This window comes from Lycium barbarum, chromosome 10 (genome assembly GCF_019175385.1).
Source record: "Lycium barbarum isolate Lr01 chromosome 10, ASM1917538v2, whole genome shotgun sequence".
Taxonomy (NCBI): Eukaryota; Viridiplantae; Streptophyta; class Magnoliopsida; order Solanales; family Solanaceae; genus Lycium; species Lycium barbarum.
In genome coordinates this window covers 51,018,262-51,046,195 of record NC_083346.1, presented here as the reverse complement: position 1 = coordinate 51,046,195, position 27,934 = coordinate 51,018,262, and the positions used below count along the sequence as shown (strand labels likewise).

The window sequence follows — 27,934 nt, the reverse complement described above, 5'->3', positions numbered from 1 at the left end:
TGTGTAGATACACCATTATCCGCTTTCATAAAATCACCCGTACCATATTTGTGCTCGTATTCTTATACATGCCCCTTATTCACATTCATATACATAGTCATATCATATTCGTATTCATATCATATACATAATCATATCATATACATAGCATTTACATAGCATACCCGACCACGTAGGATCGGTGTTTCATACATACTTGGCCAACCAAGGCTCAAGGTTACTCATACCTGGCCCTACCAAGGCTTCAGGGTTACATCTACCTAGCCCTACCAAGGCGTCGGGGTTTATCTACCTGGCCCTACCAAGGCGTCATGGTTATCCGTACAATCTGCAGAGGTGTGCGCGCGTTACGTAATCATATACATACTTATTTACATATCTTACCCGGACTCATAAGCTTGGGGTTCCACAATAGCCATACATAGACACATATACATAATAGCTCATAAGCATCTTCATTAATTTACATCGTTATCACAATCGTCATCTACATCGTTATTACTACTATCGTCATCCATCACATTTACCTTAATAGGCCTACTCGTCATACGAGGAACTTAGTACAATCGTAGCATATCGAGAATCATAAGCTTAGTAGCTTTCAAGATAGAAGCATTTGGAGAAAATCATAACCTCATAGAAGATTTAGATGATTGGCCAAAGAACCATGCCTTATGAAAGAAGGGTTAGCCTTACATACCTTTTTCGTTCAACTACTCTACACTTGCGCGTTCTCCTCCAATGCTAGCGTTTCTACCTTCATTGAAGTCATACTATCTTTAGAATCGATAGCTAGCATATATGACTAAAGCTAGAGAAAATCGGACAGCATCTTCTTTATTTATACGACATTCCTCCATAACGTATATCAACTCCAAACGTCAACGATACATTCACAATACCATAACACTAATCATTATGCATCCGCATTATCCACATTTCTCAATTTGCTTTCGATCACTCACATCTATGGCTATAACACACGACTATGTCCATTCACGTACATTACTCATCTCATGTTCTCCACATCATTTATAACACATTTTCATCACAATACTTCAAGATTCACAACTTAATTCAAACTATTTCCCAAAATGATACTATTCCATATTCATAACCCATTTTGCCATACATTTCTACAATCCGAGTATTTCAACTCTTAAATACCTTAAACAACGTTGAAATACCATAAATCTTACCTTATATGTTGTAGGAACAAGCCTTAGTTGATAATACTCCACTTGAGCAAAAACCCTAGTTTATCTCTATGAGATTTTCTTGACTTGCTATGATCTTTGATGGTTTTCTTACACTTGATTCACTTGGTTTATGTTGTTGATCACCAAATATCCTTGAATTCTTGTGGAATATATGTAGAGATATGTTTTAGAGAGAAGGTATGTGAACTGAAATAACCTTGGTCCCTTTATTTAATGCACCAAAAATCTGCCCCGACCACTTATACGGACCAACATACGGTCCGTATAATTTATATGGACCGTATATCTGGCAGTATATTTGGTCCAGTAACTTTTACCTTTATGGGATGATTATACAGTCCCAAACATACGGACCGTATAATTTATACGGCTAGTATGTTTGGCCGTATAACTCCCAGTGGTTCCGAAGTTCATTTCGTCGATTCGTTCGATCTCCAATCCTTATGGAACCTTCTTAACACTTGTTCAACACTTCAATACCAATCTAAGGGACGTTATCACACTTCACCAAGACATCATTAAGTCCTCATTAACTCTTTACTCGTATTTCCTTTCCGATACACATCGTAAGCCCTGCCTTGGCTTAGCCAACTTTCTCGTCTAACATCGTATGCCTTGAAATCTCACTTAAGGCCATCAATTGTCATTTCTTACTTATGGAAGTATCGTATACTCGTACTCCTCACTAGTTCGTTCACTTGCGTACCAACGAAAGATTTTCCGAGGTGTAACATTCTTCCCCCCTTAAAAACATTCGTCCTCGAATGTTAAAGTCTTCGGGAATTCCATAAAAATTTCGCCAGAGTTTCCCCTATAGTATGGCACTACCATCCTGTAACAACAACCCATAATATCGATGCCTCATAGGGCCACAACATAATAGCAATAAAATTTGGCCACACACGACCAAAACGCATAAAAGGAAAACATACATACCTTATAATCTTGACGTCTCATCTTTGATTTCTTCCAAGGGTTGAAATAAATGCGGGTATCTGGATCGCATACTCTCTTCCACTTCCCATGTCATTTCCTCTGGTTTACTAATTCTCCATAGAACCTTAACCGAGGCCACTTATTTATTTCTAAGCCTCTGTACTTGTCTATCTACTATGGAAATGGGTACCTCTTCGTAAGTCAATTTCTCTGTCACTTGTACATCATTTATTAGCACAATCTTAGTAGGATATCCTACACATTTCCGAAGCATCGAGACATGGAAAACTGGATGGACTAACTCCAAATCCGGAGGTAGATCTAATTCGTAGGCCACTTTGCCCACTTTGCGCACAATCTCACAAGGCCCAATGTATTGGGGGCTAAGCTTCCCCTTTTTACCAAATCTCATGATGCCCTTCATTGGTGACACTTTCAGGAATACCCAATCTTTCACTTGGAACTCTAAGTTTCTTCGGCGATTATCCGCATAGGACTTTTGACGACTTTGGGCTGCTAACAACCTATCTTGTATAAGCTTAACCTTCTCTATGGCTTGCTGGACCAAGTCTGGCCCTATCAATTTAGTCTCTCCGGTTTCAAACCACCCAATCGGGGATCTACACTTTCGCCCATATAAAGCTTCATACGGTGCCATTTGAATGGTAGAATGATAACTGTTATTGTAAGCAAATTCAATGAGTGGCAAATGATCATCCCAATTACCTCCAAAATCTATCATACATGCCCGTAACATATCTTCAAGAGTCTGAATGGTACGTTCAGCCTGTCCATCCGTCTGTGGATGAAATGCCGTGCTAAGGCTCACTTGGGTCCCTAGACCTTGTTGGAAAGACTTCCAAAAGTTAGCTGTAAACTGAGTCCCTCTATCGGATATAATAGATACCGGAACACCATGGAGTCTCACTATCTCTCTAAGGTAAAGCTTTGCATAATCTTCTGCCACATAGGTCGTTTTGACCGGTAAGAAATGAGCTGACTTTGTGAGTCTATCCACAATCACCCATATGGAATCATACTTACGTCGAGAACGGGGTAAGCCTGAAATGAAGTCCATGTTAATCACTTCCCATTTCCAAGTTGGGATTTCTATAGCTTGCAACAATCCACTCGGCTTTTGGTGCTCGATTTTCACTTGCTAACAATTAGGACATTGAGCTTCGAATTCCGCTATATCTTTCTTCATCCCATTCCACCAATGTATAGACTTGAGGTCATGATACATTTTCGTCGCACCGGGGTGAACAGAATAACGGGAACAATGAGCTTCCCTCAATATCTGGTGGCGTAGACCTGCCACATTGGGAACACATAATCTGCCTCGACATCGGAGAACTCCGTCTCCTGAAATATCAAATGGTGACTCCTCTTTCTGAGGGAGTGTATCTCTGTACTACATTAGCATGGAATCTTCGTATTGTCGCTCTTTCACTTCTGCTACTAGCGACGAGACTGCTGAATTCTGAATAGTAGCTCCCCTGCTACCTGAGTCCACCACTCGAACTCCTAGGCTAGCTAACTGCTAGAGCTCACAGGCCATTTCCCTCTTCTCTAGTTGTACATCACATAAACATCCCATCGATCTGCGGCTAAGAACATCAGCTACAACATTTGCCTTTTCGGGGTGATATAAGATATCAACGTCATAATCTTTTAGCAATTCTAACCATCGTTGATGCCGCAAATTCAACTCTTTCTGCTTGAAGATATACTGTAGACTCTTATGATCTGTATAAATATCCACATGGACACCATATAAATAATGTCTCCATATCTTTAATGCATGAACCACTGCGGCCAATTCTAAATCATGGGTTGGATAATTCCGCTCATGTTTCTGTAATTGCCTTGAAGCATATGTAATTACTTTACCATGTTGCATCAATACACAGCCTAGCCCAACACTTGAAGCATCACAATAGACAATATATCCTTCCAAACCCTCTGGAAGTGTCAAAACTGGGGCAGAAGTCAATCTACCTTTCAACTCTTGGAAGCTACGTTCACAAGCGTCTGTCCATTGAAACTTTGCCGATTTCTGGGTCAACTTTGTGAGCGGTGCAGAAATAGAAGAACAACCTTCAATGAATCTCTTGCAATAACCTGCTAAGCCCAGAAAGCTACGAACCTTCGTAGGAGTTGTGGGCCTTGGCCAAGTTTTCACGGCCTCAATCTTTTGACTATCCACTCGAATACCATCGGCTGCAACAATATGCCCCAAAAATGCCACTGAGTTCAACCAAAACTCGCATTTGGAAAACTTTACAAACAACTCTCGAGTTCGAAGAACTCCGAGGACAGTACGCAAATGATCCGCATGTTCTGCCTCGGAACTAGAATACACCAAGATATCGTTAATGAATACAATCACAAATAGATCTAGGAAAGGCCTGAACACATTATTCATCAAATGCATAAACACTGCCGGTGTATTAGTTAACCCAAATGACATTACCCGGAAGTCAAAATGACCATATCTTGTTCTGAAGGCTGTCTTAGGGATATCTTTCTCCCTAACTCTCACTTGATGATACCTAGACCTCAAATCAATCTTTGAAAACCATTTGGCGCCTTGCAATTGATCAAATAAATCATCAATCCACGGAAGAGGATATTTATTCTTAATCGTCACCTTGTTTAATTGCCGATAATCAAGGCACATTCTCAAGGAGCCATCTTTCTTTCGGACGAACAGTACGGGTGCTCCCCACGGGGATGAACTAGGTCTAATGAAGCCTTTATCAAGCAAGTCTTTCAATTGCTCCTTCAATTCTTTCAATTCTGCGGAAGCCATTCTATAAGGAGGAATAGATATCGGCTTAGGGCCTGGAAACACATCAATAGCAAAATCAATCTCTCGCTCGGGAGGAAGGCCTAGAAGCTCTTCCGAGAACACATCCGGAAATTCATTTACTACGGGAACTGACTAAAGAGTCGGCGATTCAGCTTCTACATCTTGAACCCGAACTAGATGATAAATGCAACCTTTCGTAATCATTTTCCTTGAATAAACCTACCTTTTGGTGACGCCGTATTCCCTTTCCATTCTAAAACTGGTTCTCCCGGAAATTAGAAACGAACCATTTTCATTCGGCAATCAACATTGGCATAACAAGAAGCCAACAAATCCATGCCCATAATAACATCAAAATCCACCATTTCTAGCTCATGCAAATCAATCATGGTACGACGATCACAAATCATAATTACACAATTTCTATATACTCGGCTAGCTATTACCGATTCACCCACGGGTGTAGACACCTCAAAAGGTTTAATCGACTCCGGTTCGACTCTAAATTGACCCGCAACATACGGAGTAACATATGACAAGGTGGAGCCTGGATCAATCAAAGCATATACATCATGAGAGAATACCGATAATAAACCTGTAACCACATCAGGAGAAGACTCAAGATCTTGGCGTCCAGCCAAAACATAAACACGGTGCTGAGGATAGCTAGAACTGGGAACTCTCCCACTGCCTCTACCATGGCCGACTGGCGCATGTGAACCTGGCCCCATAGGGCGTACAGAAGCTGAAGATTCGGCTATCGACCCTGAAGGCTGGGTCCTACCTCTACCATGAACTGAGGGGCAATCACGCATGATATGGCCTGGTCGATCACACGAATAGCAAACATTCGAATCCAATCGGCATCGACCCTAATGTAACTTCCCATACTGGGAACATCATAGTGCGGGTAGCCTTGCCTGACCCGAATCATCTCTGAACTGAGACCCTGAATAACTCTGACTCGGCCCGGAACGAGTAGATCTGTCGAATCTCTGGCCTGAAAACTGCGGAGGCACACTAGTCATAGAATAGCCTGAGTACCTGGATATCTGCTGTCTGTGCCCACCTCTAAACTCACTCATCGGACCTGAAGATCTGGCCCTCTTACCATGACCCCTATCCTGCTCGCGTTCACTTCTCTGCTGCTGTAGGTTTTCTTCTAAGTTCTGAGCATGAGCCTGAATGCGTGCAATATCCATATTGTCCTGAAGGGACGCAGTCAAGCATCTATCCATCAAATGTGGCCCTAGGCCTTTCACAAATCGGTGTACCCGGTCACCCATATGCGCTACCATGGCCGAAGCATACCTAGCCAAGGAATTGAAGCGGAGACTATACTCTAGAGAACTCATGCTACCTTGCCTCATATTTAAGAACTTATCGGCTCTAGCTCGCCGAACTTCTGGAGGCATATAGTGTCGGAGAAAAGCATCAACAAACTCTTGCCATACCGGGGGAGGTGCATTGGCTCCCCGTGAAGCCATCCAGACTGTGTACCATTGGATCGAGACATCTCTCAACCTATACGACGCTAACTCCACCGACTCGGTGTCCGAAGCATGTATCAATCGAAGCGTCCTCAACATACCATCAATGAAATCCTGAGGGTCCTCCTCCGGCTTTGATCCAAAGAATTCTGGAGGGTTCAAAGTAATAAAGTCACGGGCTCTTGCACTAACAGCCCTATCACCCAGCCCTGTACTTTTCCTCTGAGTCTGAGCAGCAACCAACTAGGTAAGCAAATGTATGGCCTCTTTCACATCTTGGCCTGAAGCATCCGGTGGAGGAGCTGGAGGTGCTGGAGCTGGGGCTCTCTCGCCCTCCTCTAATATAGATACTGAACGGGAGGACTGAGATTGAGCCTCACTCTGGGACTTACTTTCCTCTACTACCGGTGGCGGTGCTCTTTCAGCCCGCTTTTCTGCCACCGTCTTGCCCTTTTGGGCTGCTGTAGCCTTTCTCTAAACAGGCATTTCTGACATACACAACACACGATTAAGGGACAAGAATTTCTTATATCATACCTCTATCGCACGATTCTTATGAAGAAAGAAGGTCATTCATTCCTATAATGTCCGCAGCTTCTTGTTTATAAGTGTGGCACGCAACACACCCATAACCAAGACTCTACTAGACACGGCTCGTAGACACACCCTAGGATGGAACTGCTCTGATACCACTTTTGTCACGACCCGTCTAGAGGGCCGTGACGAGCGCCCGGTGCTAGCCCACCCGGGCACCGCTTAACTTACACTTAAGCTTACATCTAGGTGAGCCACATAATTAAACAAATAATTCTACTCATTCATCATGCTAGTCCCATTGGACGACAATGCCTTTATATCATAATTGGCACCTATGCCACGTCAACGTACATGAGCCAACAAAGCTATCAAAATGAAATACAAAATATAGGCCGATAAGGCCAGACATATCTACCGATATATACGTGACTACGAGCCTCTAAGAAGAGTATAACATATCATATGAGCGGGACAGGACCCCGCTATGCCCATAATTATATACACTAAAGAATGAGTACCCAAAAGCTATGGCTCCGAATGAAAACAGCTAAGGATCAAGCCTGTCTCCCTTTGCACCTGCGGGCATGATGCAGTGTCCACAAACAAAAGGACGTCAGTACGAAGAATGTACCGAGTTTGTAAAGCATGATCAATATCAAGATAGAAGCATAAATAGCAACATAAGAAATAGCATAGAATGGGAAATGGCAATATCATCGTCATATGCACTTACTTGCCTTTCTTAGGAACTTTCCATTTCTAATAAGTGTTTGTGTACGTACATCATTATCCGCATTCATAATAGTACCCGTACCATATTTGTGCTTGTATTCGTATACATGCCCCTTATTCACATTCATATACATAGTCATATCATATTCGTATTTATATCATATACATAATCATATCATATACATTGCATTTACATAGCATACCCGACAACGTAGGATCGGTGTTTCATACATACTTGGCCAACCAAGGCTCAAGGTTACTCATACCTGGCCCTACCAAGGTTTCAGGGTTACATCTACCTGGCCCTACCAAGGCGTCAGGGTTGTATCTACCTTGCCCTACTAAGGCGTCAGGGTTATCCATACCATCTGCAGAGGGGTTCACGCGTTACGTAATCATATACATACTTATTTACATATCTTACCCGTCCTCATAAGCTCGGGGTTCCATAATAGCCATACATAGACACATATACATAATAGCTCATAAGCATCTTCATTAATTTACATCGTTATCACAATCGTCATCAACATCGTTATTACTACTATCGTCACCGATCACATTTACCTTAATAGGCCTACTCGTCATACGAGGAACTTAGTACAATCGTAGCATATCGAGAATCATAAGCTTAATAGCTTTGAAGATAGAAGCATTTGGAGAACATCATAAGCTCGTAGAAGATTTAGATGATTGGCCAAAGAACCATGCCTTATGAAAGAAGGGTTAGCCTTACATACCTTTTCCGTTCAACTACTCTACACTTGCGCGTTCGCCTCCAATGCTAGCGTTTCTACCTTCATTGAAGTCATACTATCATTAGAATCGATAGCTAGCATATATGACTAAAGCTAGAGAAAATCGGACAGCATTTCCTTTATTTATACGACATTCATCCATAACGTATGTCAACTCCCAAACGTCAACGATACATTCACAATACCATAACACTAATCATTATTCATCCACATTATCCCCATTTCTCAATTTGCTTTCGATCACTCACATCTATGGCTATAACACATGACTATGTCCATTCACGTACATTACTCATCTCATGTTCTCCACATCATTTATAACACATTTGCATCACAATACTTCAAGATTCACAACTCAATTCAAACTATTTCCCAAAATGACACTATTCCATATTCATGACCCATTTTGCCATACCTTTCTACAATCCAAGTATTTCAACTCTTAAATACCTTAAACAACGTAGAAATACCATAAATCTTACCTTAGATGCTGTAGGAACAAGCCTTAGTTGATAATACTCCACTTGAGCAAAAACCCTAGTTTATCTCCATGAGATTTTCTTGACTTGGAATGATCTTTGATGGTTTTCTTAAACTTGATTCACTTGGTTTATGTTGTTGATCACCAAATATCCTTGAATTCTTGTTGAATATATGTAGAGAGATGTTTTAGAGAGAACGGGTGTGAAATAGAAGTGAAATGAAATAACCTTGATCCCTTTATTTAATGCACCAAAAATCTGGCCCGACCACTTATACGGACCAACATACGGTCCGTATAATTTATATGGACCGTATGTCTGGCCGTATATTTTGTCCAGAAACTTTTGCCTTTCTGGGCTGATTATACGGTCCCAAACATACGGACCGTATAATTTATACGGCCAGTATGTTTGGCCATATAATTCCCAGTGGTTCCGAAGGAGCTGACTGCGCTGTCTCGCGAAAATGCGAATAACTCTCTACTGTAACGTTTTGTCGATGAATAGTTTAATGCGTTGGAAACTAAACTTGTAGGAATTCAATTTGGTGAGTTGATGACCATGTAACTCAAAGTATATTGGGAGAAAAGCTCTGTTACATTAGACTAAAATTTCAACAAAATTTTGAACGTAACATGCGATAACTTTCGCCAAGTTTTATCTTACAACTTGCTTGACTTTAATCTTAACATACGAATACTATATGATTCAATTACCTTAAAACATGACCTCCTTAACATATTAAGCACTCCTAGTTTAACCCCGAAAGTACGGGTTATAACACTTTTGATTCGTTTAACACCGAAACCTTATGGTACATGATTAACATTTGTTAAAAGTCTTTCTTAACCTAATAGGAGTTCCATGGCCTCTGTCATGACCCATCCCCGTAGGCCGTGACTAGTGCCCGATCTGGGCACCCAAACCCATCTATCAAACGTATTCAAATATATAGCAGAAGTTGACAAGGCTATATTCCAAATTCAGACAATTTCCAGAAACAATTCGGCAGAGTCTCCTTTGTTTTTCGGACTATCCAGAATAATCCTGCACACAGCAAACCCCAGCAAAGGCCACACACGGCTAACAAGGCCACGTATAAACATATGCGGACCGGCCGCCTCGGCGTATGGGATCGCCCAAACAACATATACACATATGCATACAAACAGACCATAACCCACAGACATGTCCACAGACCTCTAAACTGACCGACAGAATCATATGACGGGACAGGGCCCCGCCATACCCAAATAGTCAGATATGCAGAAATATATACATGGCGAAAGATATATATACCAAAAGTGGACTCCGAATCAAGGGAGTACTCCGAAATAGCAGAAGTGGAGCCTACAGTGGTGGATCACCGGCGTCTGTACCTGCGGGCATGAAACGCAGCCCCCGAAGAAAGGGGGTTAGTACGAACGATGTACTGAGTATGTAAAGCATGGAGTACAAAATATAGGCCACAACTGAAAGCAAACAGAATACAAAAGAGAGAAATGCCGAACAGTATTTCAAAATGTTTATCAAAATCATATATACATAATGCAAACAAAATCATGCAAAGCTCAGGAACGTGGTCACCACTCCGACGCTGGTGCCACACACAACATAACACCAGAAGGTTCAAATCTCCGTACATCCCCGAACACACACACATGAGCGTATCACATCACAGCCATATCACAGCATAACTCCAAACGGAACCCGGCCCTATGGCGAGGCCTCGGGGAACCGTAACACAGCATACGACCGAATTATCATAGGGCGCACGAATGATAACCGGCCCGGGAACCGGTGAACGAAGTCATAATAAGGCACGAGCGGAGTCGTGAGTAAACAATGCAATTTTGTATATCAAAATAGCCTTTCAAAGTTTGAGGATTTCATAAGTCATTTTATTAACCAAAATAGTCGGGAAATTAGCTAGTACAAAAGTTCATTTCACAAATTGTTTCCCAAAGTGGTACGTATGGTTCCAAAACATAGCTTATCATCTCCAAGTGATCAAACCATATTTCATACAGGAAAGTTTCAAAATCGAAGATTCCATATCGAACTTTATCCAAAAAGAGAGCCCAATAGGACAAATAGGCATCTCGGGAATAGCGGGCCCACCTCGGGTCAACTCGAGGTGGCGAACATAATTTACGGACATTTAGGGGCTATAAGTTCATACATAAAGATTTCAAAGTGACTCGATCACATTTCCATAGGTTTCGGATGAAAGGTTGCTTTCTAGCCAAAATAAGGTCATAGGGCTTCAATCAGATTGAATGAATAGTAGTCGTTCTATAGATCGGATTTCGAGGAGCAGAATTACTCCGGGGGTTCCGATATCAACCTAACATACTAAGACATGCCAAACGAAGGAGTGGGAAGCTTTACATACCTTATAAACGTCTTATGCTCACCCCAAACTCAAATCCCGTTTCGTCCAAAATCTGCAAATGGTCAAAGTTACCAATTAGAGATTCTAAGGCTTAAGAATTCCCCTAACTTCATTTTTTGTCTACCAAAATTTCGGCAGCACTTCCCCTACATATATAGCACCCCCGAGACTTAGCTCGGCTCAATAAACATCAACACAATAAACCAAACATCGCAAACAACATAAATCATAACCAAATCACTCTAACTTCAATATTCTTCCTTTTTCCATAAGTTGACAACTTTCATTCAAACTTCACAATACCAAACTAATGTCCACATTATTGTATTAATTCTCTCATTCAAGGTTATTCAAACACATCCCAATTAGGTTCCAAACAATATACATAAGTTCAAGAAATTCATCACTTTCCATATTTCATCCGAATCGTCAGCAATTACGATGAACATACTAACTCGCATTGCTTCATTCCAAATTCGTTAACAACAACCATAAGTCACAAGGATATACACAAATATACCAAAATCATATACTTTCCCATAATAATCGGTAACCATTTTCCAACACCAATTCAACTCATTAAACATTCATTTACATTATAAATGTCACAACGACGCAACTAACGAACTAAATAGAATTCGATTCGCCTTCCTTTCCAAACCACATAAGGCACGGCCACAACACCATATATGCACACACCCACGGTTCCATACACACATCAAAACTACGAAATTATCGTCTATTCTCAATCCTTAACATATTCATACCAATTCCATAACATTAAAAGGGAAACATTCTTACCTTTACTTGAAGTTCCGACTTGTCACAAACGCGCTCCTTTCACCAAACTAATTGTACCCCGTTGAAGAGCGTCTTGAGTACATCACAAATATGAGGAGAACAAGATATTATGATTAGAATCAAAGCTTGGAGAATTTGTTTTTTCTTTTCTCTTCTAGGTTCGGCCGAGTGGTTCTTTAGAGCTCAAAGTTGAAGTGTTGATTTTTCTAGATAATTTCTAAAGAATACCTTGATGTATATCCAATTAAAGTCATGTGCATAACACATGACTTGCAAAAATGGGCTTGGACCTAGCCATATGGCCGGCCACCCCATAGACTTTGGGCCTAAATTTTGTTCAATTTTATTTTTGGCCCAATTCATTAAAAGTCCCGTTCTGTAATTGCCGAAACTAATTTCCGAAATTCCAAATTTACCCTCGGCCTTCCCCGATGTCTTGGCACCAAAGATTTCACAACCAACATGGTCATATCAACTAGAATCAAAATATTTCCTTATAACACACAAGTCTTAATTATTTCGCGATTTCCAATTATGCGAAAACACGGGACATAACATTCTCCCCCCCTTAACAACATTCGTCCCCGAATGTTAAATTAATCTTATAAAGTCTTATGATCATGGCGGGGTGTCCCTTTTTTTTAACAATGACATACGTAATTCATTTTATTAATCAACACAACAAACTGAATGGTTTAGATTACCTGTGGACGTCGGGAACAAATGGGGGTATTTCTTCTTCATCTCGTCCTCCGCTTCCCAAGTCATCTACTCCCGATTGTTGTTGCGCCACAGGACTTTAACGGAGGGCACTTCTTTAGTGCGTAGTCTCCTCACCTGTCGATCCAGAATAGATACAGGCTGCTCATCATAAGACAACTGCTCTGTTACCTGAATGTCATCCACTGGAAATATCCTGGAAGGATCACCAATACATTTCCGCAACATAGACACATGAAACACCGGGTGTACGGCCTCCAAGTCGGATGGTAAATCTAGCTCGTAGGCGACCTCGCCTATCTTTCGAACGATCTGATACGGCCCAATGTACCGGGGGCTCAACTTACCCTTTCTACCGAATCTCATGACACCCTTCATGGGAGACACCTTCAGGAATACCCAGTCGCCAATCTGGAACTCTAACGGTCGACGTCGTCTATCTGCATAAGCTTTCTGTCGACTCTGAGCAGCCAATAATCATTCCCGAATAAGATTTACCTTATCTACAGCCTCCTGGATCACATCTGGCCCAATCAGCTTAGTCTCGCCCACGTCAAACCAGCCAATAGGAGATCTGCATTTCCTGCCATAAAGAGCCTCGTATGGAGCCATCTGAATGCTGGAGTGATAACTGTTATTATAGGCAAACTCAATAAGCGGCAAATGATCATCCCAGCTGCCCCTGAAATCAATAACGCAGGCCCGTAACATATCCTCCAGCGTCTGAATAGTGCGCTCGGCCTGCCCGTCGGACTGAGGATGAAAAGTTGTACTGAGGCTCACCTGAGTCCCTAATCCCTCCTGAAATGACCTCCAGAAATTTGCCGTAAACTGGGCACCTCGGTCAGTAATAATAGACACAGGGACTCCGTGAAGTCTGACTATCTCTCTGATATATAATCTAGCATAATCCTCAGCCGAATAAGTAGTCCGGACTGGGAGAAAGTGGGCTGATTTCATCACTCTGTCAACAATAACCCAAATAGAATCATACCTGCGTGGAGTGCGCGGTAACCCAACAACGAAATCCATATTAATCATCTCCCATTTCCAGGCTGGAATTTCCATCTCCTGTAATAACCCACCAGGCTTCTGGTGTTCAATTTTAACTTGCTGACAATTCGGGCACCGACTAACGAACTCGGCAATATCTTTCTTCATACCGTCCCACCAATACAAACACCTGAGATCATGATACATTTTAGTGAAACCAGGATGCATAGAATACCGTGCATTATGCGCCTCGCCCATGATTTGTCGTCGTAAGCCTGCAACATCCGGAACACAAATCTGCCTTCATATAATAATACCCCCTCAGGTGAAATTTCAAACGAAGTCTTGTCTTTATTAAGGGCCACATCTCTGTACTGAACCAGAATAGGATCTTCGAACTGACGCTGCTTTACCTCTGCTATAATAGATGATTCAGCAACTGCACGAACAGAAATCCCAGAATCTCCAGAATCTGCCAAACGAACTCCAAGGCTGGCCAGCTGATGAATATCACGAACCACATCTTTCTTACCAGATGGTACATCAGCCAAGGTGCCCATAGACTTGCGGCTAAGTGCATCCGCTACCACATTGGCTCTCCCAGGATGGTACAGAATATCAACATCATAATCCTTCAGTAACTCAAGCCATCTTCTCTGCCGCAAATTCAATTCTTTCTGCTTAAAAATATACTGGAGACTCTTATGGTCCGTATAAATATCGACATGGACCCCATATAAATAATGCCGCCAAATCTTCAAAGCATGAATCCCTGCGGCCAACTCAAGATCATGAGTGGGATAATTCTTCTCGTGCGGTTTGAGCTGCCGGGAAGCATAGGCTATGACTCGACCGTGCTGCATCAACACACAACCTATCCCAATAGCAGAGGCGTCACAATAGACAACTTACCCATCTGATCCCTCTGGAAGAGTCAAAACTGGTGCTGAAACTAACTTTTCTTTCAACATCTGGAAGCTGCGCTCGCAGGCATCGGTCCACAGAATTTTCGCTGCTTTCTGAGTAAGCTTCGTCAGTGGTACTGCAATAGAAGAAAAATTCTCCACGAACCTGCGATAATACCCGGCTAATCCCAGAAAACTGCGCACCTCTGTCGGTGTAGTAGGCCTGGGGCAATCCTGTACAGCCTCAATCTTCTGCGTATCGACCCGAATACCGTCTGCGCCGACAATATGGCCCAAGAATGCCACAGAAGTTAACCAGAATTCACATTTGGAGAACTTAGCATACAATTTCTGTTGACGGAGAATACCAAGTACCGCCCTCAAATGATCCGAATGCTCCTCGGCTGATCGCGAGTAAATCAGAATATCGTCGATGAACACAATAACAAACATATCCAAGAAAGGCCGAAATACCCGATTCATGAGATCCATAAATACCGCTGGAGCATTAGTCAACCCGAAAGACATAACTCTGAATTCATAATGCCCGTACCGGGTCCTGAAAGCAGTCTTCGGGATATCTGATTCTCGCACTCGCACCTGATGATAACCTGAGCGCAGATCTATCTTCGAAAAATATTTAGCACCCTGCAACTGATCAAACAAATCATCAATCCGGGGGAGGGGATATTTATTCTTTATCGTCACCTTATTCAGTTGCCGATAGTCAATACACATCCGCAGTGACCCATCTTTCTTTCTCACAAATAATACCGGCGCTCCCCAAGGTGATGTGCTGGGTCTAATAAAGCCTTTATCTAACAAATCTTTCAGCTGCTCCTTCAACTCCTTCAATTCAGCCGGTGTCATTCTGTACGGAGGAATAGATATAGGCTGCGTATCCGGCATCAACTCTACAGTAAAATCAATCTCCCGCTCAGGCGGAAGGCCAGGAAGCTCGTTAGGAAATACATCTGGGAATTCAATAACGACCGGAACAGACTGAAGGGTAGGTGTCTCAGCTGCAGTATCGTGCACACGAACCAAATGATCGATATAACCCTTCTGGATCATCTTCTTAGCCTTGAGGTATGAAATAAACTTACCCCTCGACGATGCTGTAGATCCGAACCACTCTATAACTGGTTCCCCTGGAAACTGAAAACGGACTACCTTTTTCTGGAAGTCAACATTAGCATAACAGGAAGACAACGAGTCCATACCCATAATGCCATCAAACTCAAGCATGTCTAACTCTATCAAATCAGCTTTAGTGCAACGATCATAAATAGTCACCGAACAATCCCTATAGACCTGCCTCGCTATAACAAAGTCCTCAACCGGCGTAGCTACCTCAAATGGCTCTATAGGCTCAGACACTATCCCAATTTCACTAGCAACAAGCGGGGAAATATATGATAAGGTAGAACCAGGATCAATCAGGGCATATACAGATCTGGAGAAAATCAGTAGTGTACCTGTGACAACATTCGGCGAAGCCTCCTGATCCTGGCGGCTGGCTAATGCGTATATGCGGTTCGAGGGACCGCTAGAACCTGAAACACCACCGCGGCCTCGACCGCGTCCCGCCGGTGTCGGCGCACCTCGCCCTGCAGGGCGTGCAACAGATGGAGCAGATGATGAACCGGCGGCTGACCCTGTCGGCTGAGCCACACTACCAGAACCGCTAGCCAACGGACAATCTCGCATAAAATGGCCCTGACCACCGCACGAAAAACAAGCTCCAGTAGCTCGATATCACTCCCCAGGATAAGACTTCCCGCAATGAGAACAACGGGGTCTGGGTGGTCTGGCCTGGCTGGGGCCTCTAGACCCCTGTGAACCTGCCGCCCTGGAGCCCTGACCGGCCCCAGACGGTCCTGCACTATCAAACCTCCTGTCGCCAGACTGAGTACTCCGGCCGGACAGAGGAAGCTGTCTGCCTGTCTGTTGCTGCTGAGGTTGTCCGCCTCGAGAATCTCCAGAATATCCCGCGGACCTAGCCCTCTTGGGCGGCCTCCTGTCCCGATCTGTGCTAGAATAATCAGACCTGTGACGGTCCTCCATACCCAGCGCGTAAGCCTGAAGTCGGGCAATATCCATATCTGTATGCAATGACACTGCCATACAGCCGTCGATCAAATAGCGATCCAACCCCATAACATATCTGTGCATCCGATCGGACATATCTGCTACTACGGCAGGTGCATACCGGGCCAGGGAATCAAACTCCAGATTATACTCACGAACGCTCCAACCCCTCTGCTGCAGATGTAAAATTTGATCAGCCCGCGCCCGTCGCAACTCTGGGGGCAGAAAATGGCGGGTGAAAGCAGTCACAAACTCGTCCCAAGTAACTGGAGGAGCACCCTCGCCCCTAGATAGCTCCCAGGTCTCATACCAGTGAGCAGCAACATCCCGAAGTCTATGCGAGGCCAACTCGACCGACTCGGTCTCTGAAGCCCTGACCAAGTCTAGTGAGCGCCGCATCCCTCGAATAAAGTCATGGGGGTCCTCATCGGGCTTAGACCCGAAAAACTCTGGAGCGCCACATAATAAGAACTCTCGAACCCGCAGGCTGTCACGCCTGTCATCATCATCATCGTCCCTCCGCTCGCGTCTGCGAGCCTGCCCCGCTACCAATGTGGTCAGCAACTGTACAACCTCCCTCAGGGTCCTGTCCTCTGCCCCTAGCTGAGGAGCTGGAGTCTCGGGAGCGGGTACTCGGGCCTCTGGAGCTGCTGAAGGACCTGCTCCAGGCTGTAACAATGGTGGTGTAGCGGACCCCTCAGAATGAGGCACAACCTCAGGCAAATCATAAACACGAGCCCGGGTAGCTCGCTGTGCCTGACTAGTCTCTCCCATCCTCGCCTTGCCCTTCTGGGCCGCTGCTGCCGTCTTCGGAGGCATCACTGCAAACACAATAACGGGTCAGATCAGAATCGTCCTAATAGCACAGCTCTATCGCACGATCTAAGATTCCAAAGAAAAGTAACACCCTAAATGCCCTGTAGCCTCCTGTTTATAGATGTGGTGCACGACACATCAATAAACAAGACTCTACGAGACACGGCCTATAGACATTCCGAGGACAAACTGCTCTGATACCACTTTTGTCACGACCCATCCCCGTAGGCCTTGACTAGTGCCCGATCTGGGCACCCAAACCCATCTATCAAACGTATTCAAATATATAGCAGAAGCCGACAAGGCTATATTCCAAATTCAGACAATTTCCAGAAAAAATTCGGCAGAGTCTCCTTTGTTTTTCGGACTATCCAGAATAATCCTGCACACAGCAAACCCCAGCAAAGGCCACACAGGGCTAACAAGGCCACGTATAAACATATGCGGACCGGCTGCCTCGGCGTATGGGATCGCCCAAACAACATATACACATAAGCATACAGACAGACCATAACCCACAGACATGTCCACAGACCTCTAAACTGACCGACAGAATCATATGACGGGACAGGGCCCCGCCGTACCCAAATAGTCAGATATGCAGAAATATATACATGGCGAAAGATATATATACCAAAAGTGGACTCCGAATCAAGGGAGTACTCCGAAATAGCAGAAGTGGAGCCTACAGTGGTGGTTCACCAGCGTCTGTACCTGCGGGCATGAAACGCAGCCCCCGAAGAAAGGGGATCAGTACGAACGATGTACTGAGTATGTAAAGCATGGAGTACAAAATATAGGCCACAACTGAAAGCAAACAGAATTCAAAAGAGAGAAATGCCGAACAATATATCAAAATGTTTATCAAAATCATATATACATAATGCAAACAAAATCTTGCAAAGCTCAGGAACGTGGTCACCACTCCGACGCTGGTGCCATACACAACATAACACCAGAAGGTTCAAATCTCCGTACATCCCCGAACACACACACATGAGCGTATCACATCACAGCCATATCACAGCATAACTCCAAACGGAACCCGGCCCTATGGCGAGGCCTCGGGGAACCGTAACACAGCATACGGCCGAATCATCATAGGGCGCACGAATGATAACCGGCCTGGGAACCGGTGAACGAAGTCATAATAAGGCACGAGCGGAGTCGTGAGTAAACAATGCAATTTTGTATATCAAAATAGCCTTTCAAAGTTTGAGGATTTCATAAGTCATTTTATTAACCAAAATAGTCGGGAAATTAGCTAGTACAAAAGTTCATTTCACAAAATGTTTCCCAAAGTGGTACGTATGGTTCCAAAACATAGCTTATCATCTCCAAGTGATCAAAACATATTTCATAGAGGAAAGTTTCAAAATCGAAGATTCCATATCGAACTTTATCCAAAAAGAGAGCCCAATAGGACAAATAGGCATCTCGGGAATAGCGGGCCCACCTCGGGTCAACTCGAGGTGGCGAACATAATTTATGGACATTTAGGGGCTATAAGTTCATACATAAAGATTTCAAAGTGACCTGATCACATTTCCATAGGTTTCGGACGAAAGGTTGCTTTCTAGCAAAAATAAGGTCATAGGGCTTCAATCAGATTGAATGAATAGTAGCCGTTCTATAGATCGGATTTCGAGGAGCAGAATTACTCCGGGGGTTCCGATATCAACCTAACATACTAAGACATGCCAAACGAAGGAGTGGGAAGGTTTACATACCTTATAAACGTCTTATGCTCACCCCAAACTCAAATCCCGTTTCGTCCAAAATCTGCAAATGGTCAAAGTTACCAATTAGAGATTCTAAGGCTTAAGAATTCCCTTAACTTCATTTTTTGTCTACCGAAATTTCGGTAGCACTTCCCCTATATATATAGCACCCCCGAGACTTAGCTCGGCTCAATAAACATCAACACAATAACCCAAACATCGCAAACAACATAAATCATAACCAAATCACTCTAACTTCAATATTCTTCCTTTTTCCATAAGTTGACAACTTTCATTCAAACTTCACAATACCAAACTAATGTCCACATTATTGTATTAATTCTCCCATTCAAGGTTATTCAAACACATCCCAATTAGGTTCCAAACAATATACATAAGTTCAAGAAATTCATCACTTTCCATATTTCATCCGAATCGTCAGCAATTACGATGAACATACTAACTCGCATTGCTTCATTCCAAATTCGTTAACAACAACCATAAGTCACATTTAAAGGCTTACTATCATAATTATACAAGGATATACACAAATATACCAAAATCATATACTTTCCCATAATAATCCGTAACCATTTTCCAACACCAATTCAACTCATTAAACATTCATTTACATTATAAATGTCACAACGACGCAACTAACGAACTAAATAGAATTCGATTCGCCTTCCTTTCCAAACCACATAAGGCACGGCCACAACACCATATATGCACACACCCACGGTTCCATACACACATCAAAACTACGAAATTCTCGTCTATTCTCAATCCTTAACATATTCATACCAATTCCATAACATTAAAAGGGCAAAATTCTTACCTTTACTTGAAGTTCCGACTTGTCGCAAACGCGCTCCTTTCACCAAACTAATTGTACCCCGTTGAAGAGCGTCTTGAGTACATCACAAATATGGGGAGAACAAGATATTTGGATTAGAATCAAAGCTTGGAGAATTTTTTTTTTCTTTTCTCTTCTAGGTTCGGCCGAGTGGTTCTTTAGAGCTCAAAGTTGAAGTGTTGATTTTTCTAGATAATTTCTGAAGAATACCTTGATATATATCCAATTAAAGTCATGTGCATAACACATGACTTGCAAAAATAGGCTCGGTGAGTTCGGGTTGTGACATTCTGTAGGGTGCGCGGGTAGGTGGCTTCGCGCCGGGCACCAATTCAATTTCATGATCGACTATCCGCCTAGGCGAGAGTCGCTTCGGCATGTCTTGTGGCATGACATCGTCAAACTCCTTCATGAGCTCCTTCACAGGCGTTGGAATGGGGCCTGAAGAAGACTCAATCTCTTCAATGCAAAGGGTAGCCAGGAACGTGGGTTCTTGTCGATGGACCCCCTTCTTCAGTTGCAATGTAGAGATATTTCCTGATGCCATCTTTATGGTTGTGCACGGGACCATGCAAGGTTTGGCCCCGTTTGTTCCCATCATCAGAAGCAGGTCCGCATAGGGTATGGGGATGATGTTAGTCTGCCTCATGAATTCCAACCACACTATCAAATCGAAATCATCAATGATCACTACTCGCAAGTCGAACTTGCCGTCATAAGGACCCATCTTTACCAGCACTCCTTTGGCTATTCCGCCCACTAGTTGGGGTGGCGAGTTGATAGCTTTGACACGACCCTTACCCTTTCCAACAACTAGGCCAAGGCGTTCTACTTCTGTGGTGGCCAAGTAGTTGTGCGTAGCACCTGTGTCTATCATGGCCTTGATAGGCTTGCCATTTACTCTCAAGTCGACAAACATCAGGGTCTTCTCCTTTCTGGGAGGAGGCCCGTTGCCTGCCTTTGCCTTTCCCTTCTTGGCAGTTGAGCTTGGGTCTTTCTTTTTGCATATGCTAGCACTGGTGCCTTCTACAGCGTTGGAAATGGAACAAACAAGTGCATTGAAGGCACCTATTGGTTCTGTCTGATCCGCATCATCCTCATCATCATCCGTCCCATCATCCAAAATTTGATGGGCGTTCATCTGTGCCTGTGGGCACTCATTGTTCCAATGTGGTCCGCCGCAATGGCGACATCCTGAGGGGGGCTTCCACCCCCGATCATTGTTATGAGATGCAGCACTATTGCTGCCTGAGGAAGAACCTTTTGATTTGGTTGCACTACGATCTCCCCCACTTCTGCTGGGGCCAGCATTGTAGGATTGGCCCCCTTTGAATCCCCCACGGGCTGGTGGTTGAGGTTTATCCTTTCGAGCATCTACTTGATAGTCACTGAGGCATTCCGCAGCTTGGATGGCCTTGGGCAAGGTATCCACCCTCTGTCTTTGTATTTCCATGCGGGCATAGGGTTTCAAGCCTTCCATGAACGTGAAAAGTTTGTCCTTGTCGCCCATGTCCCTTATGTTCAGCATGAGGGCAGAGAACTCGCAGACGTAATCTCGGACTGACTTCGTTTGCCTGAGTTCCCGAAGTTTCCTTCGTGCATTATACTCGATGTTCTCGGGGAAGAACTGTAAGCGGATGGCTGCTTTTAGTTCTTCCCATGTCTCAAGAGCATCCTCGCCCGCTTTTATGGCTTCATATTTAACACGCCACCAGAGTTTGGCGTCGCCTTGTAGATACATGGCAGCAGTAGCGACCTTCTTGGGCTCTTCCAGTTCACCCACAGCGTCAAAGTACTGCTCGATGTCAAAGATAAAATTTTCCACTTCTTTGGCATTTCGAGAACCCTGGTAGGGCTTTGGTTCAGGAATCTTGAGTTTCTGGGGTGCCAGGGCAATGTTTGCCGCGCCCCCGATGGGATTGCCCCCTCCTCGGAGTAGGCCTTGTAAGGCAGCATTGACAACATTGAGCTGATTAGTCAAATTGTCGATGGTTACTTGCATGGCAGTCAGTCTATCTGCCTCCTGAGTCCTATGGGCTAGGTCCTCATCTCTTTGTGTGGCGGCCGCCTGTGCGGCGGCATCAGTGTCAGTAGCAATGTTTACAATGTCTTGTTCGGCCTGCCGCATTCTGCGGTCCAGGTCCTCCACCCTTTCAGTCACGGGTCTAAATCTGTTGACCGTCGTTTCCAAAATCAAGAGGCGGTCTCCATGGTTCACGATGGTCAGAACATGATGACAATAGCAACGTGTTCCCTCGTCCGATGTCGAGCCTAAGCTCTGATACCAACTGTTACGCGGCGCCTTCCTGAGACTTCCTGGAAGGACGACGTAAGGCTAAGCAACCGAAGATTCCAAAGTTGCTGTCCGCCAACCGGGGTTCCGTCCGCACGCTAGACGAGACTGTCAGTGCCGTGCGGGAAAACCAATGTCAAGAGCAATTGAGAGAACAGAAAAGTGAATTGAGAATGAGAAAGAAAGAGAGCTTGTTTCCATTAATGAAAATTGATTACAATGAGAGCAAGCAGTGTCGAGGGGGAGAGACACCAGTACAGAGAATTGATTGCTTGCTTGAAAGTTTTGATTGCTTGATCCCCCCTAATAATGCTTTAAAAATAAAAACCCAAGTCATAGAACTAGACATGGTTTTGCTAGAGAAACACAACCAAAAATACATAAAGTAAACTACTCTATAATTATAACAAAAGAGACCTAACTAGAGCAGGTCCATGTGCACCCTCGGTCGGGGCACTGTCATACGCGCAAGGCACGGTGCGCGCGCGCACTGGGGCGCGGGCGCTAGGCGCTGGATGCTGGCACTGTAGCTGGGCTGCACTGACACTGGGCGCTGGGCACGCGTTGGGGCACGGCCAGCACAGGGGCGCGCGCGAGGGACAATGATGGGGCGACATAGGCAGAAGCGACCTTATCACTTGGGGCGTCCGAGACCACGGGGCCGTCCATGGCGCTAGGCGCTGAGAGGCTTGCCATGGCGCCATGGGGCGCGCCCAAGGGGTCATGGGGCATGGCTGGAAAGCCGCCCATGACAACAACTACGACGAACATACTAACTCGCTTTGTTTCATTCCAAATTCATTAACAACAACCATAATCCACATTTAAGGCCTCACTTCCATAATTATATGAAAATATACAAAAATCATATAATTTCCCATAAGAACCCGCAACCATTTTCAATGCGAATTCAAGTCATTAAACATTCATTTACGCCATAAATGCCATAACGACGCAACTAACGAACTAAATAGAATTCAATTCATTTTCCCTACCAAACTAACATGGCTCACGGCCAACACTACTCCACACACACTCACGCCATGCATATACACACCAAAATCCCATAATCGTCATGCAATTCTAATCACTATCACATTCATACAAGTTCCATAGCTAAAAAGTGACAAAATCCTTACCTTTTCTTGAAAATTCGACTTGTCACAAACGTGATCCTTTCGCCAAATAAATTGTATCACGTCGGAGAGCGTCTTGTACTTGTTACAACTACAAGAAGGGCACGATTTTTAGATTAGAAACAAAGGCTTGGGAATTTATTTATTTTTTGCTTGAAGAGGGTTCGGCCGAGAGCCTCCCTTGAGGTGTTCTTCAATTTGTTTTTGTTTTGATTGGCTTTTCTTGAAAATTCTAAAGGGGATATGGATATATACTAGATTAAGGGTCATGTGATAATCACATGACCACTTAAAATGGGGCTTGGGCCAAGCCTTTGGCCGGCCACCCCTAGAACTTGGGCTCCAATTTTTCATCAAATTTTTCTTGGCCCAATTCGTTAAAATCTCGTTTTGTAATTCCCGAAACTAATTTTCGAAATTCTAATTTTTGCCCTTGGACTTCCTTCACATTTCCACACAAATATTTCCATAAACAACATAGACATTTTTAACTAAAATCAATTATTTCCTTATAACATGCAAGTCTTAATTATTTTCACGATTTCCGATTATGCGAAAACACGGGATATAACACATAACAACATTCACAATATAATAGAAAACAATCATCATCCATCTACATTATCCGCATTTCACCATTTCTCTCCAATCCCTCCATAATCATGGTCATAGTTCATTATTGCATTTTTCTCACATATAATTCTTATTCCATGTTCTAAATGTCGTTCACAACATACTTACAATCAGAACATACCAATATTCATAATTCACCCCAATTTACTACTAAACAATGACACTATTCACTCATTCATGACCTATTTCCTATATCTTCTACAATCCATGTGTTTCAACTTTTCAAGTACCTTAAATAACATGTAAATACCATAAAACTTACCTTATATGGTGTAGGAATAAGATTTGGGTGGAAATACTTCACATGAGCAAAACCTTAGTTTCACTTTCAATGGAATTTCTTGACTTGGATGGACTTGATGTGTTTCTCACACTTATTTTTGTTGGTTTGATGAAGTTGATCATCAATTTCTCATAGATTCGTGTATATTGAGTGTGTGGAAGGTTCTAGAGAATTCTTGAGTTGTGTAGAAGAAGAATGAAATGAAATTAATGTGGTGAAGTCCTTCTATCAACTTTTAAAAACATTCCCGACGAGATTCTACGGACACTTATACGGTCCGTATAAATTTACACGGTCCTTATAAGTGACTGTGAAACTGCTCCAGTAGTCATCCCATTCTGTGTCGATTTCACGGCACATTATACGGTCCGTATAAGTGACCGTGAAATCACCCCCTCCACAACTTCATTCTGTGACAATCCTACGGTCCATTATACGGACCGTATAACATTATACGGACCGTTTAATCGACCGTATAACTCATCCTTTCACTGATCTTTTTCTTGTCACTTCATTCGATCTCCAATCCTTAGGGAACCTTCTTAGGACTTGTTTATCACTTCCCTAACAATCTAAGGGATGTTATAACTCTCTCCAAAGCACCTTTTAATTATCATTAACTCGTTACTCGTAATTTCTTTCCGTTACACATCGTATGCCTTACCTTTTCTCGGCAAACCTTCTTTCCTTACGTCAAATGTCTTTGAATCTCGATTAGGATCCTCAAATGCTATTTCTTACTTATCGAAACAACGTATACGTCGTGTCTTTTGCTAGTCTATTCACTGTACGTTAATGGAGAATTTTTCGAGCTGTAACATAACTCTTCTCCAAAACATCATTAAGTCATCATTAACATGTTACTCGTAAATCCTTTTTGATACCTAACGTATACCTTGCCTTTTCTTGGTGAACTTTCTTCTCTTACCTCGGATGTCTTTGAAATCTTAATTAGGGTCATCAAATGCTATTTCTCACTTATCGAAACATCGTATACTTCGTTAGTCTATTCACTGCGCATCAACGGAAATTTTTTTGAGGTGTAACACCGGGGGTCAGTATTTTCAGAGGCTTCATAGGCTAAAGTAGCAATTAGTCAGTATTTTTAGATATTGTGTTAGTCGTGTTAGCTACACCTTTATATTCTCAGACTTATTTTGGTATTTCAAAGTTATGATATTTAGTCAGACCTTTCAGTAGGTCAGTATACTTAAAAGTTGCATTCCGCATAATTATGTTCTGGCAGTTTAGTTCAGTCATGAATGGTTTACTCAGTGCAGCAATACAGGAACCAGGTGTCGTGTTACACCCATGACATGGTTTAAGGCATGGGAAATGATGAAACTATGAGTTTATGTATTGGCTATCAACAGCTGAACAAGGTTACAGTCAAGATTAAGTATTCCATTCCTTGCATTGATGACTCATTAGATCAACTTCAGGGTGCATCAGTCTTCTCTGAGATCGATTTGAGGTTCGATTCTCTACAGATGAGGATTAGTGTGGGGGATACCCCTAAGACAACTTTTAGGACCCGTTATGGTCATTATGAGTTTCTAGTTATGTCTTTTTGGATGACCAATGCCCTAGTGGCAATTAGGGATTTAATGAATGGTGTCTTCAGACCGTACTTGGATTCTTTTGTGTTTGTCTTCATCAACGATATTTTGATATACTCTTGTAGTAGAGGGGAGCACGATTAGCATTTGAGGATCGTGCTTGGGATTCTGAAGGAAAAACAACTCTATGCTATGTTTTCAAAATGTGAGCTTTGGCTTAATTCTGTGGTATTTTTGGAACTTGTAGTGTCCAAGGATGGTATTATAGGGGACCCGAAGAAAATTGAAGCAATTCTTGATTGGGTTAGACATACTTTGGTTACAGAGAGTCGGAATTTCATTGGCCTCGCTAGTTACTATCGATGTTTTGTAGAGGGATTTTCATCAATTGCATCTCCCTTGACCAAATTGCTGAAAAGAATGTACCTTTCCAGTGGTTGAACTAGTGCGCGGTGAATTTCCAAAAGCTCAAGACATAGTTGACTACGACCTTGATTTTGACTCTTCCCATGGTGGGAGAAGGCTTTACCGTATATTAGGTGTGTTCTGATGCAAAAGGGGAAAGTTATAGCCTATGCTTTGAGGCAGTTAAAGGTGCACGAGAAGAATTACCGCACTCATGATTTGGACATAGCGGCGGTGGTTTTTACATTGAAGATTTGGAGGCATTACCATTATTGGATGCATTATGAAGTGTTTACTGATCATCGGAGTCTTCAACACATTTAGAGGGAACTCAATTTGAGGCAACAGAGGTGGTTACAGTTGCTCAAGGATTATGACATGACTATTCTTTATCATCCCGACAAGGTCATGTAGTAGTGGATGCCTTGAGTCGAAAGGTAGTGAGTATGGGTAGCCTAGAGTGGTTACAGGTAGAGGAGCAACCTTTAGCTATGGATTTTCAATCTTTGGCAAATAGTATGGTGAGACTTGATATTTCGGAACCTGGCAAGGTTCTAGACTGTGTGGAGGCATGGTCTTCCTTATTGGAGCAGATTAGGGCTCAACAGTTTAATGGTAAAAAGTTGTGTGAGATTTGGGACATAGAGTTGAAGGGAAAGGCAAATGAGGCAATTCTTGATGACGAAGGGGTTTTAAGAATCAAAGTTCGCATATGTGTTGCCCAAGTAGGGGATTTGACTAGATTAATAATAGAAGAGGCTTATAGTTCGAGGTACTCTACTCATCCAAGGGCTACAAAGATGTATCGAGACTTGAAGCAGCATTATTATTCGTGTAGTATCAAAAGGGACATAGCAACATTTGTGTCTCGGTGTTTGAATTGTCAACAAGTGAAATATGAGCACCAAAAGCTTGATCGAATTACTTAGAGGATGACAATACCTGAGTAGAAATGGGAGAGGATCGCTATGGACTTCGTGGTAGGGTTACGATGGACCTTGGGAAAATTTGATGCTATTTAGGTCATAGTGGACCGTTTGACTATGTCGGCTCATTTCGTACCGGTTCAGACTACTTAAAATTTAGAGAAGTTGGCCGGAGTTTACATCCGGGAAATAGTTCATTTGCATGGGGTACCGGTTTCTATCATTTTAGATCTAGGCACTCAGTTTACGTATCATTTATGGTGATCTTTGCAGAAGGAATTGAGTACTCGGATGGAGCTTAGTACAACATTTAACCCTCAGATTGATGGTCAGTCCGAGTGGAATATTTAGGTCCTTAAGGATATGTTACAGTCCTGTGTGATTGATTTTGAAGGTCATTGGGATCAGTTCGTGCCTTTGGCAGAGTTTAC

The 27,934-nt window shown here is 43.1% G+C and overlaps 1 protein-coding gene across 1 annotated transcript; it reads right to left on the bottom strand.

The window, feature by feature from the left end:
* Positions 1 to 20,500: 20,500 nt before the first annotated feature.
* LOC132612988 (uncharacterized) lies at positions 20,501 to 22,396 on the bottom strand. The gene has a single exon (XM_060327051.1). It carries the CDS (start codon positions 22,394 to 22,396, stop codon positions 20,501 to 20,503), a length of 1,896 nt encoding a protein of 631 aa, XP_060183034.1.
* Between the last annotated feature and the right edge of the window lie 5,538 nt (positions 22,397 to 27,934).

Excerpts from the sequence above, each read along its gene's own strand:
- LOC132612988 (XM_060327051.1), bottom strand. The coding sequence starts at position 22,396 with ATGCGGCAGGCCGAACAAGACATTGTAAACATTGCTACTGACACTGAT.